General features: G+C 45.8%; 1 protein-coding gene across 3 annotated transcripts in view; it reads left to right on the plus strand.

Annotated features, from left to right (window-relative positions):
* Positions 1-17,612, plus strand: part of NRF1 (nuclear respiratory factor 1) — a 61,756-nt gene that overhangs the window by 15,203 nt on the left and 28,941 nt on the right. For all 3 annotated transcript variants that reach the window (XM_063307936.1, XM_063307937.1, XM_063307938.1), the window contains exons 3-5: positions 1,462-1,576; positions 9,923-10,049; positions 10,767-10,907. In XM_063307936.1, coding sequence (XP_063164006.1) covers positions 1,462-1,576; positions 9,923-10,049; positions 10,767-10,907 — 383 coding nt within the window. The remainder of the gene's footprint in view (positions 1-1,461; positions 1,577-9,922; positions 10,050-10,766; positions 10,908-17,612) is intronic.

The following is a 17,612-nucleotide window of genomic DNA, read 5'->3' on the forward strand; positions in this document are numbered from 1 at the left end:
CTTAATCTCACAACGCATGGACAGACTCAACCATACTTTCAACTGGGAAACTGAGCATCCGAAACCAAGTCAAATCCAAAAACGCCAGAGAATTCCTGGAAGCCTGGCACTCAGACAAAGCAGCCATCAGCAGATACATAGAGGTAAACAACATTTACAGACCATTCAAAAGAGACAATAGAAAAGCCAAAAGACCAGTGCACTCCCTTGCCAGCAATCAACACCCAGATATGAACAATAAAACAGCACAATATACCATGATCGAGGAACAATTAACTCAGTCAATCAACCCAGCAGCAAACAACAGCCCAATCAAGGAACTCCCAAGGAGAGAACAACACCCCCACCAACACAAGCTGGACAAACCATGGTATTTAAACTGAGAGCAAGGCCCACTCCCGCTTCGCACTGAAGATGTTGCCTAGTCTGGCAGTGAAACGTCTGCAAGAAAACCACCAGGCTCAGAGAGCACCAAGGACTCCACAGTTCAACCATGAGCTACGAATATTCTCTTTGACTGATAGGCCAGAAGTTAAATTATTACATTCGTTTCATGGGTAGGCCTGTATATTTGCATTAGCAGTGTTCTTTAAATAAAAATAAAGAATAAAACTTACTTCTTGAATGTGAAGTTGCTCAAATTTGAAGTAATTTTTTAAATAAATTACGTTCTCCCAGGGAACCCCTAGTGATCTCTCACGGAACCCGAGGGTGCCATGGAACCCCGGTTGAGACCCTGCTCTAAAAGGAGGGTGCTACCAGAAATAAATCATTTTGCTGCTGAATTTCACCAGGCTAACCTTGGGCTATCCTGGAGCTGCTAGTGGGGTAGAAATCGCCCTGCCAGGGTCTTCAGGTTCATGTACTTCTTTTACAAAGGAGCAAATAAATGCTCCCCCCCTTTTTTTTTTTTGGTCTGCGTTTTTTAGGGTTGTCCTGAAACCAGAATGTTTAATGAAAAGGCATAACCTGCAGAGGGCAGTACAACAGTGATAACAGATCTGTTTTGTTTAGTTTCGTTTTTCAGTTGGTAGCCTGTTGCCCTTACTTTGAAGTTAGAAAAGCCTATGTTCCCTTGGTTTTTTTGCACATTCCAGGCTGGTTGTGGGAAGTGAATGTTCAGTGAATGATAATGCACCCCCAAGAACCTGCATTGGCATGATGAATAAGTTTGTTCCACGCCTTCCAAGCATCCTACGGAATTGAACCAGTAGCACCTATTACTTATGTAGCTTTCATTGGCCTTTGCCAACTAGGTATTTTGCAGTTTCATTTGGACTGCAGCTGCCATAATTCGTGGCCAGCTTGCCCCCTTTCTGAGGAACCATCAGCACTGCTTTGTGATTGGGGATGATGGGGGCTGCCACCCACTGCATCCAGAGGGCACCCTGGTTAGGAAGACCTCCCCAACTTCCCTGGCTATGCAATATTGGATATTTCAGATCTCTCTTTTGTCGCCAGGCCCGGTGGGAATGGCTGCAGCTGCTGCTGTGGCAACAGGTAAAAAAAGGAAGCGGCCCCACATTTTTGAGTCCAACCCCTCCATCCGCAAGAGGCAGCAGACGCGATTGTTACGGTAAGAGCTGTTTGGCCACCTGGTCCAATATTTGTGCCGCGTGCCCCAGGATTCCCTCTTCCAGCTGGGAGGCAGAACGGGGCCTTCTGATTGTATACCGAGTGTCCGACTGTAATCAGGGTGTGGGTGTGGGACCCTTGGTCCTGCTGGATTCTGATGGGCCTTCCTCCAACTAGCTTTGCCCAATGATCAAGTGGGTCAAGCTATAGGGAGCAGTGCAACTGACTTGCAAGCCAGTTGTGATGTCAGCCCTATAAGGTAGACCAGACTAAGAAACCAATGCCATGTCCGTCGATACTACTTTATTGTAAAGCTATAGTAAATGAATCTGGCAAGTATGAAGGTGCTTCCCCCTCCCTCACTTTATCTTCGTGAGAACTAGGGAGGGGCTTGTCTGAGGCATTTTCTCATACTACTTTCTTGCCCTGGACTTGAGCCCCTTTTATCTGACTGTTGCCTTGCTAGCAGCTCTTCCTCCTGTCCTTCAAGGCCATCCCCTTTTCCCTCTGCATCTTCTGGGCTCTGGGTTCAGTGGCTATCTTGAAGGAGCTGCTGAGAAGCAGAGCAGAAGTCCCATGCATGGATGAATTCCATGCAGGAGCCCTCCTAGCTTCTGTGGAAAACAACAGGGACTTCTTTGGGGCGTAACTGCAGATGTGGCCGGGTCAGTCCTCTTGCTTTCATCTCACGCTGTCGCAGCAGAGCACTCCCCAAATTGCAGGAAGGCACCCCATTTAGAAACGACCTCTGGCAGGACTGCGTTACGCCTTTCCTGAGAGATAATATGGAGACAGAAAGGAGAGATTGCTTTGGGGCTCCTGCCTGCAGAGTGTTTGGATGCAGATCTTGGCAAGGTCTGGCGTTCCAGGACTTGCAAGGAGAGAAGTTAGCTTCAGGGAAGTATCCTGAAAGGGCAGTGAAGAACCTCACCACTTCCTTCCAAGAGGGTTGATCAGAGAAGATCCAAGAATATTATACAGACCAGTGTTTCTCAACCTTAGCAGCTTGAAGATGTGTGGACTTGTTCCCAGGATGCTGGCTGGGGAATTCTGGGGGTTGAAGTCCACACATCTTCAAGTTGCCAAGGTTGAGAAACACTGATATGGACAGTGGCCCAGGACTGGTTCTCTGCAGTCACAGCTGTCGGGAAGATTCTGGCTTGTGAGGTCTCTACCTCCCTTGATTGCAGGTCCTCCATCTCCCAGCATTCCTTGCAATTCAGAGAGTGGGGAGGCAATTTCCGGTCTTGTGGGTTAAGCCCTGGTACAGCACCATTTGCTTTAAGGGCCAGGCTGGAAGTTCCTGGTTTTCACGTGGGTTAAACTCCCAGAATTTCCAAGGCCTCCATCCAAGACAGGTGGCTCTCTTTAGGGGCAGTCAGAAGAAGCAACAGTAAGGCCAGGAGAGAGGAATATGGCTAGGCCTTTCAAATGTGTGATTTTTACATATTAGATTTCTAGCTTAGCTTACTCATACCCTGAGGATAAGGTGTGTAGTACTCTAAAATACGCCCCCCCAAAATGTCCAGGAGAAGAGCAGCTGTGGGATCTTTTTCTTCTCCTTTTGAAATGACTTGGCTTAATTGACAATGAAGCGCATGCGTGTCCCTGTACCCAGAAGAGAATAGCCCCAAATAATTAGCTATTAAACTTGGTGGGAATTGCTCTTGACTTTCTCTCATCCAGCTGGTTTTACTCCCTTGCCTGGCAGACATTTGGGGGGAAAATACACAGTTTCTTCAGAGATTCTGCAGAACATACTATGCAGCCATCATTTCCCTTCAGCCTTCAGTAATTCTGCTCCTTTCACTTCTCACAAAGTAAGACAAACGTTAGGGGGGAAAAAAGGCAAAAAACACAGCAGCAACCATCAGCATCCCACGCCATAGCAGTCTCCCACATTACACCTCTTCTCCCAAGGGCCTGGTTTTAATGACTTTCTGGTTGATGGGAGCCAGTCTGATCCCAGGAGGCCTGCTGTTCCAGAGAAGCGGGATTGCTGTTAAGAAGGGTTATCCCCATGGTCCTGGAAGATATTCCTTAAGAGAGGGGACCCACCATTCCTGATCTTATTCAGTGGGCAGAAGCCCATGCGAGAAGGCAATCCCAAAGCTATCCAGATCCTAAGCCGTGTAGGGCTTTTGAAGTGTCAACCACAATCCTGTCTTGCAGAGGGAAACTGATAACCATGGCCGTTCTTGCAGTAAGGTGTGACATGGGAGAACCCAGGGGTTTCTGTCACTATCCCAGTGACTTCATTCTGGACCCTGTGAAGCTTTCAGGTGGTCTTCAAGGGCAGCCCCATGTATAACACATTGCAGCAGTCCAAATGATAGTTGACCAAAGCAGGAAGGACTGTTGGGGCAGCAACACATTTTTATCCCTTGTGTACCCTGATAGTAACTTGTGCGAGTTATCGGCACAAGCTTTATCCACATCTGGAAATGGCAAGGTTTGATGCAATGCTCGTGTCTAGGGGATAAAACGTGGGTCTCTTGGAATGTGCTTTGCACCGTTCCCAAGAAGAACCAAGTTAAGTGCGAGTTCAGAGCACTTCTGTTTCCCTTTTCTCAAGGGCCTCTCTGATGCAACGTTCAGCCATATTTTCCTCGGCCTGCTATTGTAACCTGTGGTTCAGTCTTGTTTGGTATCAGTGGAGTAATCCCACGGTGCTTTGGCAGAGTTGGTCGTCTTAGTGACTGGTCCCGTGGTGGGGCTGGGATGTTGGCAGTTGCTGGGCAATATGCCGCAGAAAGCTTCAGTGTGCTAATGGGTTAGGCGAAATTCAATAGCCCATTAAAAAAAAAAAGTTTCCTGCCTTTTTGTTCTTAGTTCCTCCAACCTAGATGGCATAAATGTGCATGTGAGGGGAGAGGAGAAGGCAGATGTTTTGCTTAAACTAATAGTTCTACAGGTAGTCCTCGTTTAGCAACTGCCTCGATTAGTGACCTTTTGCAGTTACGACAGTGATGAAAAAGTCACTTTGCAACTACTCCTTGCATTTATGACCTTCACAGGTCTGTAAAGCAGTGTTTCTCAATCTCAGTAACTTTTAAGGTGTATGGACAAACTCGCAGGCTGGCTGGAAAATTCTGCGGGTTGAAGTCTGTACATCTTAAAGTTTCTGAAATTGAGAAACACTGCTGTAAAGCCAAGGAAAGCTGAAATCAGATGGTATCACAGTCACGGTTTCGCTTAGCAGCCACTTCGCTTAATGACCAAGTTGCCAGTCCCAACTGTGGTTGCTAAACAAGGACCACCTGTAATTTGGAGCCAGGGTGCTGCTTTGAATGTTCTGTATTCCTCATTAGCAACCTTTCACAGGCTTCTATGATAGTGCAGGCACAAAACACAGATTAACAGGCAAAATTACACCAGTTCATTTGAGACCTGAGTTCCTACAATACATTGGCCATTTGTAAAAGGTTATCTTGTGTTTGGGGTCTGCATATGCCACTGAGGGCCATCACTAGGCTGCATTGCCGACATCTGTAAGTTGTATCCTTTAAAAATTTTGTTGTTCATTCGTTTACTCGCTTCCGACTCTTCATGACTTCGTGGGCCAGCCCACACCAGAGCTTCCTGTCGGTCATCAACACCCCCAGCTCCCCCAGGGACGAGTCTGTCACCTCTAGAATACCATCATTCCACCTTGCCCTTGGTCGGCCCCTCTTCCTTTTGCCCTCCACTCTCCCTAGCATCAGCATCTTCTCCAGGGTGTCCTGTCTTCTCATTGTGTGGCCAAAGTATTTCAGTTTTGCCTTTAATATCATTCCCTCAAGTGAGCAGTCTGGCTTTATTTCCTGGAGTAATGACTGGTTTGATCTTCTTGAAGTCCAAGGTACTCTCAGAATTTTCCTCCAACACCACAGTTCAAAAGCATCTATCTTCCTTCTCTCAGCCTTCCTTATGGTCCAGCTCTCGCAGCCATACGTTACTACGGGGAACATCATTGCTTTAACTATGCGGACCTTTGTTGTCAGTGTGATGTCTCTGCTCTTAACTATTTTATCGAGATTGGTCATTGCTCTTCTCCCAAGGATTAAGCGTCTTCTGATTTCCTGACTGCAGTCAACATCTGCAGTAATCTTTGCACCTAGAAATACAAAGTCTTTCACTGCATCTACATTTTCTCCCTCTATTTGCCAGTTATCAATCAAGCTGGTTGCCATAATCTTGGTTTTTTTGAGGTTTAGCTGCAAGCCAGCTTTTGCACTTTCTTCTTTCACCTTCATCTTAAGGCTCCTCAGTTCCTCTTCGCTTTCAGCCATCAAAGTGGTATCATCTGCATATCTGAGATGGTTAATGTTTCCTCCAGCTATTTTAACTCCAGCCTTGGATTCCTCAAGCCCAGCATGTCGCATGATGTGTTCTGCGTACAAGTTGAATAAGTAGGGTGAGAGGATACAGCCCTGCCGTACTCCTTTCCCAATCTTAAACCAGTCCGTTGTTCCGTGGTCTGTTCTTACTGTTGCTACTTGGTCGTTATACAGATTCTTCAGGAGGCAGACAAGATGACTTGGTATCCCCATACCGCTAAGAACTTGCCACAATTTGTTATGGTCCACACAGTCAAAGGCTTTAGAATAGTCAATAAAACAGAGATAGATGTTTTTCTGAAACTCCCTGGCTTTTTCCATTATCCATCGGATATTGGCAATTTGGTCCCGAGTTCCTCTGCCTTTTCTAAACCCAGCTTGTACATCTGGCAATTCTCGCTCCATGAATTGCTGAAGTCTACCTTGCAGGATCTTGAGCATTACCTTACTGGCGTGTGAAATGAGTGCCACTGTTCGATAGTTGGAACATTCTTTAGTGTTTCCCTTTTTTGGTATGGGGATATAAGTTGATTTTTTCCAGTCTGATGGCCATTCTTGTGTTTTCCAAATTTGCTGGCATATAGCATGCATTACCTTGACAGCATCATCTTGCAAGATTTTGAACAGTTCAGCTGGGATGCCGTCGTCTCCTGCTGTCTTGTTATTAGCAATGCTTCTTCAGGCCCATTCAACCTCACTCTTCAGGGTGTCTGGCTCTAGCTCACTGACCACACCGTCAAAGCTATCCCCGATATTGTTATCCTTCCTATACAGGTCTTCCGTATATTCTTGCCACCTTTTCTCGATCTCTTCTTCTTCTGTTACGTCCTTGCCATCTTTGTTTTTGATCATACCCATTTTGGCCTGGAATTTACCTCCAATGTTTCTAATTTTCTGGAAGAGGTCTCTTGTCCTTCCTATTCTATTGTCTTCTTCCACTTCTGCACATTGCTTGTTTAAAAATAATTCCTTATCTCTTCTGTCTAACCTCTGGAATTTTGCATTTAATTGGGCATATCTCCCCCTATCACTGTTGCCTTTTGCTTTCCTTCTTTCTTGGGCTACTTCTAGTGTCTCAGCAGACAGCCATTTTGCCTTCTTGGTTTTCTTTCTTTGGGATGTATTTTGTTGCTGCCTCCTGAACAATGTTGCAAACTTCTGTCCAGAGTTCTTCCGGGACCCTATCTACTAAGTCCAGTCCCTTAAATCGATTCTTCACCTCCACCGCATATTCCTTAGGAATATTAGTGAGCTCATATCTAGCTGATCTGTGGGTCTTCCCTAATCTCTTTAGTCTGATCCTAAATTGTGCAAGAAGAAGTTTGTGATCGGAACTACAGTCAGCTCCAGGTCTTGTTTTTACCGACTGTATAGATGTCCGCCACCTTTGGCTGCAAAGGATGTAGTCAATCTGATTTAGGTGTTGTCCATCTGGTGAAGTCCATGTATAAAGCCGTCTCTTCGGTTGTTGGAAGAGAGTGTTTGTTATGCAGAGTGAGTTGTCTTGGCAAAATCCTATCAGCCTATGTCCTGCTTCGTTTTGTTCTCCCAGGCCATGCTTACCTGTAATTCCAGGTGTCATTTGACTGCCCACCTTAGCATTCCAGTCTCCCGTGATGAAAATAACGTCTCTTTTAGGCATGTTGTCCAGTAGGTGCTGCAGATCCTCATAGAACTGCTCTACTTCAGCTTATTCAGCATCTGTGGCTGGGGCGTATATTTGGATCACTGTGATGTTAGATGGCTTGCCCTGAATTCGAATTGAGATCATTCTATCGTTTTTTGGATTGTATCCAAGCACTGCTTTAGCCACTTTACTATTAATTATGAAGGCTACTCTATTCCTTCTGTGGTCCTCTCGTCCACAGTAGTAGATCTGGTGGTCATTTGATGTGAAGTGGCCCATTCCAGTCCATTTCAGTTCACTGACACCCAAAATGTCTATCTTTAATCTTGACATCTCCCCAATAACCACATCCAATTTGCCCTGGCTCATAGATCTTACATTCCAGGTTCCAGTGGTGTGTTGATCCTTAGAACATCGGATTCGCCGTTCACCACCAGCACCGTCAGCTGCTAGCCGTCCTTTTGGCTTTGAGCTAGCTGCGTCATCACGTCTGGGGCTAGTTGAACTCATCCTCTGTTCCTCCCCAGTAGCATTTTGACCATCTTCCGACCTGGGGGTCTCATCTTCCGATGGTATACTGACATATCTCTGGTTGTACTGATCCATTTAGTTTTCATGGCAAGAATACTAGAGTGGGTTGCCATTACCTTCCCCAGGGATCGCATTTAGTCTGACCTCTCTGTCATGACCTTCCCGTCTTGGGTGGCCCTTCACGGTTTAGCTCATGGCATCATTGAGGTGCTCAAGCTCCAGCACCACGGCAAGGTAACGATCCTTTGCTGAAGCCTTTAAAAATAGCCACCCTGAAAACCGAATTGACTGAGTAATAGGAGGCTGAAAATCAGAGCGGTGGGATATGAAGGAAGTGAAAGGTTGGTTTGTCTGCGGAGAAATGCCAAGGAGACTTTAATGGTACCTCTAGGTTCCCCCCCCTTCCCCCTTAATCGTGATCAGATGATATATCCCACATAGCAGCTCCTTTAAAATAAAAAGGAACTAAGAAGGAGCACATAAGCAGAAGAATTTGAGGAGAAGAATTTGAGAACACAAAATTGGGGAGCCAGGCTGAAGGGCTCTGGTTTTTCATGAATGTTGCCAAATTCTATGCTTTAATCTCAGCATTTGCAAAGATGTGCCCTCTCAGAAGTAATGGGAAAGCAGGGGATTAATCGCAGGTCAAGGGTTGCAGTTGCTAGTTTCAAAGCCATCTGCAATTGACCAACTTTTTTGCATGCCCCAGGTGTGATACAATGAATTGCTTTTCCCATTGGAGTTGCAAGATGGATGAAGTCTCTCTGGCTTCATTTTCATCCCCTAGGAATTCCCTTCCCATTCCGGAAAGCCAGGGATTGGATTGGATTGGACACATGCTCTAATTCAAGCTTGCTGAGAGGGCCTGGTCTAATTCCTGTATGCAAATCTACGTACCAGTTGCTGCTTAATCCTTTGCAACCTGGTTTGCATGCGCATGGTAGAAGCTGGCTGTGGCTTCTTTAGGACCCCATGCTGGCTTTCTCTGTTTCTGTACAAGACTAAAAATCATGGTACTGCCAATCTAGGGAGCCATTGCTGACTTCAGATCTCCTTAAACATGCCCTGAGCTGATCTTCAAGCCAGCAAGTGTTGCTTTTAAATGCACACTTTTCATCCCATGAGGGGGGATCAAGGGAAGAAGTAAAGTCTGTTCCAAGAACCGCCTTGCATGGGACAGGGCATTCTCACAACCCCTGTGCATGCAGACTGGTGGGGAGAGAAGAAGGCTTGCTTTCGGCCAGTGAATGGGTCCTCAGCAACAGTTGGGGTGGATCTAGGAGCTTTCTGGCTGTCTTCCCCCTTTGCTTCTTGCCTTCTCTTTACCTAGGTGCTCCTTGGAGGAACACCTGGCCACCAGAGAATTCCTTGTTTGTATTGAAAGTAGTGCTTTTTTGCATGATAACAATCAACAATCCTTGGTGCTGCAATTCAAAGGGCACTCAGTTGTCCCTTATCAGACCTTCACAGTTCTTTTAACCAGATTGGCTTATTTATGGTGCTTTTATCCTCCAGGAGGCACCACTGGTTTTTCTCCCTCTGCTCCACCATTTTATCCCCAAAACATGCCGGCGAGCGGCAGAGATATGCTCTGTGGCCACTGCACAAACTTCATAGCTTCATTTCCTTCCTCCCACCCCAAATCTACTCTGCCACTCAAGTCTGTCCAGGCCACCCATGCAATGAAGTATATTTTCCCACTCCGTTTCCCCATTTGTTGGAAGGGGTGGTCTTCATCACATTTGCAAACCAGACATGGAGGAAATGTTTAAAACAAGAGGCCTAGCAAAAAACAAAGGATGGAATAGTCTTTCTTGGAGGGGAATATCTTTTGAAGCCAGTTCTTTCTTTTCTTGTCATCCTGACACAGGAAGCTACGTGCTACCCTGGACGAATACACCACTCGGGTTGGGCAGCAAGCGATTGTCCTGTGCATCTCTCCCTCCAAACCCAACCCTGTTTTTAAAGTCTTTGGTGCAGCACCGCTGGAGAACGTGGTAAGGCCCCTGTGCTTCCTCCTCCCCGCTCCCAGCTGGGATCCTGGAAGTGGAATTGAGGGGGGGGATGGAAAAGTTTGGGGGTCACTAAAACAGTGTTTCTCAGCCTTGGCAACTTGAAGAGGTGTGGACTTCAGCTCCTTAAAGGTTCTGCTGTTACCTAGATCCTGCATGCAGAGTTGTCAAGAACCTAAAGAGTTGCGAACTGAACCTTGCCTGCATGAAGCGTGACATACGTATTGTCATTCTCAACCTCACAACTTTAAGATGTGTGGCCTTCAACTCCCAGAATTCTCCAGCCACTATTTTAAGACGTGTAGACCAATTAGGGACCGTGGGAGATGATCTCCAGGCCATCCGGAAAGCCCCAGGGTGGGAAAGTCTGGTCGAGACCCCCCCAAAGAACTGGCCCCAGCACCCCTTCCTTGGAGGCCCTGCCCTCCCTGCAAACTTCTCTGGAGTCTCCATGCAACAGCTCACTTGCCAGTGTTGCTTGCAGTTTCATCATCTCGCTTGCATGCACCTCCCGTCCACTGGGGCTTCGGGGCCAAGGGGTATTTTTCTCTGGCAGCTGTGGCGTTGTTTGTTTGCTCTGCTGTACAGCACCACAAGGAATGAGAATGCATTCCCCCTCCATCCCCCCCCCCGTTACTTAGCATCCTCTTCTCTCCTGTTGCTCTTTGCCTTGTTTACCTGAGCCTCTGTGATTCCCCAAAGGTGCGCAAGTACAAGAGCATGATCCTGGAAGACTTGGAGTCAGCGCTATTGGAGCACGCACCTGCGCCGCAGGAGGTTAATTCTGAGCTGCCACCACTCACCATTGATGGGATTCCGGTCTCGGTGGACAAGATGACCCAGGTAACCAGCCAGGAGAGGTGAAAACTTGGACCAGTCAGCCAAGGGGCGCTTTGAATGTCTCTGGCCTATTGATTTTTCCAGAGAAGGATCTCTCAGCCTCTTCTTACAACTCCTTGGAGACACGCTTAATTCTTTTTCTCCAGGGAGAACCATTGTGATCCTCCGAAATAGATCCGAGGCATTCTGAAAGATGCCCCTTTTCAGCAAAGTGTGGGAGAATAATTAGTGATCATTTGCATGCCAAAGACTTGATCTTACTTTCCAAACACGGATGTGCCTGCTGCCCCGGCCCCTCTTTACGGAAGCCTCTGACCTGTTCAAAACGTAAAGAAGACTTCTACTATCTTGGATTTCCAGTGTTTTCAGTGAAGGATTCTGAATGTCAGAGTTAGGAAGAGCTTTACTAGAGGCTTAAAGCCCTTTCTAGGCAATTTACATGGCCATAGCATGGAAGTGGGATCAGACCCTGTAAGGAGATTCTATTTCCATTTTATATCCTGGTTAGTAGGGTTGATCTTGTATACCAGTGACTCCAAGAAGTCTTTTGGCGAGAATGTGCCCATTCTGATAATTAGCAGGGTGCACAAATAAATTAGTACATAAAATTATTCTGTCACGTTTTGGAAGGGTTGTATTCAAAATTGAAAACATTTTGAGTATTCTTTCATGGGAACAACAGGAATATGAAACAAGCCATTACGTCCTCATTTTTTTTTCTATGACCATAATAGTCAGTAGGGTGATAGTTCATGGTGAGTGCTACATACTATTCACCCTACAGATAAATTGGCCAAAGGGATTATTTTTTTTAATGAGCATTTATGCAGCAGGCTGCAAGATATGTGCTTTGTTGTTTCCTATGGGCATTTTAAACATTTTTTCTAAAAAATCATTTCTTTGTTCAATTTTTATGGTGGTAGATAGATCTCAGGATAGACTACCATCCCTACTTTCATAGCTCAGGGATGAACAACAAGAAAACCAAGGGCTGCCATTTTTTTCTAAGTGCAGGAAAAAACTGGAACACTGGCTGTTTTTTCCCATGCATTGAAATAGCCATTCTAAGGTATTTCTCCCTTCCTTGTTCCCAACTGATCTCATCATTTGTCTATTTCCACCTCTTTCAGCTTTTGTGGGATTACAACAAATGGAGAAAGAAAAGCCAGAAAGGGCTTCATCACTGTGCCTGCTAGTTATAGTGAACTTACAAGTAATTTATATTCTTAATCATATTATTTAGGATTGTGCAAATAAAAACCAAATTACTTATGGTGCTGATAGTCTGAATCAATGTTTCTCAGCCTTGGCAGCTCGAAGATGTGTGGACGTCAACTCCCAGAATTCTGGGAGTTGAAGTCCACGCATCTTCGAGCTGCCAAGGTTGGGAAACACTGGCCTAAATATATAGGGGTGGGAGAGGCCAAGAATGTTTGTGATCTTGGATGCAATTCTAGCTGGCTGCTTTTTCTAGCCCTGTTTTGTTCCCAGGATGTGCCCTGGCCCTTCCCTTAACCTGCTGCTACCCTGGTGATATGAGATTTGCCCTGTAAAATTTAGATTGGCAAATTCATGCCCTGTTGGTGGGATTGTCTAGGGATCATGATGCAGTACTGTAGTCTAAACCGGGTGAGCTGCATGCTCAATACCTGAAGAGAAATGTGCTGACTGCAGACAAATTATTGCCACAGTTGGGTTGATAATTTGCTCTTTCCTTGGTATCTGTATTTACAGGTAGTCCTTGCTTAATGACCACAATTGAGACCAGAATTTCGGTTGCTAAGCAAAGCAGTCATTAAGTGAATCCAACCCAATTTACGATCTTTTTGCAGTGTTCATTAAGGGAATCACTGCAGTCATTAAGCAAACCACATGGTTGTTAAGTGAATCATGCAGTTCCCCATTGATTTTGCTTGCCAGAAGCAGGCCGGGAAGGTTGAAAATGGTGATCACGTGACCAGACGATGCTGCAACGGTCATAAATGTGAACCGGTTGCCAAGCGCCCAAAATGTGATCATGTGACTGTGGGGATGCTGCGATGGTCGTAAGTGCGAGCACCGGTTGTAAGTCAGTTTTTTCAGCGCCATCATAAGTCCGAACCATCACTAAATGAATAGTTGTTAAGCAAGGACTGCCTTTATGCATTGAGGTGGAGGGCCTCTCTTAAATGTATTTTCCCCATTGCTAACTCAAAACCCAACTTCCATGAGGCTGAGTGACATACCCTGATATAACTTGGGGAATGTATTTCCTTATCATTTAAAAAGGTCCCTCTAGTTATTTGTAAAGGGACGCGGTGGTGCTGCGGGTTAAACCGCTGAGCTGCTGAGCTTGCTGATTGGAAGGTCGGCGGTTCGAATCCACATGACGGGGTAAGCTCCTGTTCCTAGTCCCAGCTCCTGCCAACCTAGCAGTTCGAAAACATGCGAATGTGAGTAGATTAATAGGCACCGCTTCGGCGGGCAGGTAACGGCGTTCCGTGTAGTCATGCCGGCCACATGACCATGGGAAGTGTCTTCGGACAAACGCCGGCTCTTCGGCTTTGGAATGGAGATGAGCACCACCCCCTAGAGTCAGACACGACTGGACTTAACGTCAAGGGAAACCTTTACCTTTACCTAGTTATTTGCATCTGCCAGAAAAAAACCAGGGAACCTGTTACTTGGCACACATTCAATAAAGTTTTTAAGATCAGCTTCTAATACGACAGGTACAACTGGCAGATCCCTTTGGATGCTGACGTTAGCTAAAAAATAAGTGTACACTAGCAAACAATGCACAAGAAATGAGAAAACGGCTGTGATTCCTCATCAAAGCCTTTGTAATGATGGATATTCAGGCCAAGGTGAAGTAGCACATTGTGTTATGTTGGTGATGCCTCACAAGCTGTGAAACCTGAACTTTGGACGCAACATATATCAGGGAAGTTAAGATGGAAGGCTTAACAGTGTTGGGCTGTCTTCAAATCCAAGGGCTCAGCTTGGCCATCGGCTAAGGGCCCCTGATTAGTCTTGGGAAGCGCAGGGCCGGAGGAGGTGTTCATCGCTGGTCATGTTCTGCTGATAATTAAAGGCCTCGTGCCTGAGCAGGCTTGGTGTGCACGGCTCTCACTGATTGCGTCCCCAAGGCCCTTGACAAGTGCTCGCCATGGCGCAAAACTCTCGGTTTCGAAGGACTTCTAATTAATCCACCTGGAGACAAAAAAAAAAATAGAGGATGTTTCAGACCAGATGGATGGGGCTTTTGGACTCCAGGGCCAAGGCAGCCTAACCTGAATAGAAGCATCTGTCCACCTCTGTTTGCCTGCTTCTGCTTGCTTCTCCCTTGAAAGAGAGGCATTCACAAGAAGCAGGTAAAAATGACACCATGCAGGTCTTTGGGGTGATTTGAAGAGGGCCCATAGCATAGAGGAAGAGTGCCTTCTTTGGAGCAGATGGCCCCATGCTGAATGCCTAGGATTCCCTGATGGAGTGGGAATGGCAACTGCAGTCCTCAAATGCTTTGGGAGGTGTCTTCTGGTGATAAGAGCTGTGAAGTTCTGGATCCTTCTGCCTAGAACAGTGGTGTCCTCCCTGTCCATTCCCCCCATGGAGGTTTTCAAACAGAGATTAGATGGCAACCTCTTGGAGATGGTTTTAAGGATTCCTACAGTGAGCAGGAAGTTGGACTAGATGCTTTCAGGGGGTCTTTCAATCAGATATGGAATGGTCATAGACTGGGCGCAAGCACTCAGGTCCTATTTCCTGGCAGTTGTGACAGCTGCTTCTCCATCAACTGGGGTGGTCTTGGAGCCCAACTGGAAAAATAAAAGCCCTCTCCATCCTTGAGTTAATGATTTCAGGTAGGATTGTTGACTCATCCCAGTCAGGCCAACTTAAGAAATGCTCTGATGCTTGCTGGGTTACGGCCACTAGAAAATAATCCTGGAATCAGCTTTGCTGGGACCCAAAATTTACCACCTGGCAGGAGCTTCTCTGTTCTGGATCTGCAGGCTTGATTCACCTACTTTGCTCTGCTGTGAAGTGGTCTGTTTAGTTGTGGCTTAGTATGTGATGTGAAGCCAGCTATGGTTTCACAAAACTGCAGTGTTTTCCTTCTGCTGTCTTTGCATAGCACTTGGTAGCTCCGAGGGGAAGATGCGGTATTGCCATTCCATGGATGAGAGAAGGCACAGAAGGGAGAACAGTAATGAACTCAGGCTAGGGAATTCTGGGAGTTGAAGTCCACACGTCTTAAAGTTGCTAAGGTTGAGAAACCCTGATCTATGGTATCCCAAACTCATAAGGAGTTGGGCAGCACCTTTTGAGTCTTATCATTTTTAAAGAAGAAACATTAGCTTTAATGAGCTGCTGCCAGACTCTGATATTAATAAGCTGCAGTGTAATTATTGCAGTATTAGTTAGTAGTCACTAGGGGGTGCTGTAATGGTTTGTTTGCATAGCTATTATACCTCTTTATGGAATGATTGGCAAAGCCTTTAAAAACAGCCCATCTTTATTTTTAAAACTGTGGTAGGGAGAGAGAAATGTCCGTTGAGTTAAGAGAGGGTTGCAATTACAGTATCAAAGATGGACAACCCTTGAGCAGTTGTGCGCTCTCCAGAGCTCCATTGGGAGTTGGGGGGGTTGGGATTTTCCAGTCCTGTCCTTTGGCCTCTTTAAGAGGTCTTCAGGAGGCCTTGGAGAGGCAACTCATAGCCGTTTCTCCCTACCAAAAAGAGGAGGAGGAGGAGGGTGGTGATGGAGGAGGAGGAGAAATGGTGGTGGTGGAGAAGGAGGAGGAGGAGAAGGAGAAGAAGTGGTAGAGGTGGTGGTGAAGGAGCACGAGAAGGAGAAGTCGTGGTGGACAAGGAGGAGAAGGAGAAGAAAAAGAAGTGATGAAGGAGCAGGAGAAGGAGAAGTGGTGGTGGTGGAGAAGGAGAAGAAGGAGAAGTGGTGGTGGTGGTGATGGTGTGAAGGAGCAGGAGCAGGAGAAGTGGTGGTGGTGGAAGAGGAGGAGGATCCAAAATTTCAGTCATTTTGCAGCCAGATTTCAGTCATGTATTCTTAGGGTAAAGATCAGAATTGTGCAAGCCATGGTGACACTCTATGGAAGCAAAAGTTGGACTTTGAAGAAGCAGGATAGGAAGAATATTGATGCCTTTAAACTTTGGTGTTAGAGAAGACTCCTGAGAATACCTTGGACAGCCAAGAAAAGCAATGAATCATCAAACGAATCAACCCAGAGTTCTCACTCGAAGCCCAAATGACCAGGCTCAAATTATCCTACTTCAGACACATTATGCAAAGACCTAAGACTCTAATGCTGGGCAAGGTGGAAGGAAAGAGAAGAGGATGACCAGCAGCAAGGGGGATGGGCTCAGTTACAGCAGTGATGGGTGCACTGTTGGAAGACCTGAAGGACCAGGTTGGGGACAGATCATCCTGGAGAAAATCTATCTATGTGGTTGCTAAGAGTCAACACCAGCTTCATGGCGTATATTCAGTCAGTCAATCAATCCATTCTTGGGGTAGTAGGTGGGGGCCACGTGGACTGTTGGAAATGCCCATCTCCAGCCTTCCCCCACTTCAAATAATCATGGAGGAAAAACACAGCTCTGTAATGGTGTCTTCATGGAAGAAACGAACACTGCAGCTTGGTGTGGAGGATGATGCAACCCTCAGAGGCTAGAATTAGCAACTCTGCAGAAAAATACACCCTAAACACTGTACCATTTCCCCATAGGTTAAAAAAAATCATTCACATTTTGTACAACATCTCTTAGATAACACACATTTTTAGGCTCCACAGGTAGCTCAGCATCAATACCCAGTGCAATCAACAAAATGTAAATGGCTAGGTAGCCGGGAAATATTGCTGGATTAAGAAGCTTCAGAAACATACCTGGTGAATGTGGATGCAATATCTATAATGGACAAGTATATAAGTTAATTTTTAGTACTTATTTGTTGCAAATACAATTGCTATGTAATGATTGTTTGTTTATCTATCTATCTATCTATCTATCTATCTATCTATCTATCTATCTATCTATCTATCTATCTATCAAATTTGTCACCACCCATCTCCTCCCATCAGAGGGACTCTGGGCAGATTAATGATAATCTGGAAACATTTTAAACATTCTTTCCCAAATGGCACAGTACAAGAAAAGACCATAAATGCATTTTCTGGGTATTCTGTGCCCCTCTCCTTTCCTTTTAGCACTGATGTGTGTTTCATAAAGATGCACAAAGTGATGTTCACAGCATGGAAATTATCATCTCCTGATAATGCCTCCAGATCAAATTGCCATTAAAGATTATGATTAACTTTAAGATAAAAGATAAAACTCCAAGGGTGCCAGGTATGTCTGCAATTTCATTGACCAAATTGCTTCCGGCTCCCTTAATGAGAAGCATCTCCATCGGATACTCAGGGCTGATGGTTGTGTGGCAGCTTATAAGGGCCATTTACGCTTCCGCAAAAGCTCAAAATGGAACCAGTTTTTGTAGAAACCCTGCAGAAACCCTGTCGGTGTTCAATCCACATTGTTGGTGTTGGCTTCATTTGCTGATTTGCCCATTATAATTTATCATTTATTTTATTATCCCACACCATCAGGGTCCAGGGTGCCTTGCGGAGTGGCATGGCAGAACAGGGTGGCCCCTTGTTCCCGTGGAGTGCAATCTAAAATAGGAATAGGAAAAGAAGGATAATTGACTCTA

The sequence above is a fragment of the Candoia aspera genome, chromosome 7, assembly GCF_035149785.1.
Source record: "Candoia aspera isolate rCanAsp1 chromosome 7, rCanAsp1.hap2, whole genome shotgun sequence".
Classification (NCBI taxonomy): domain Eukaryota; kingdom Metazoa; phylum Chordata; class Lepidosauria; order Squamata; family Boidae; genus Candoia; species Candoia aspera.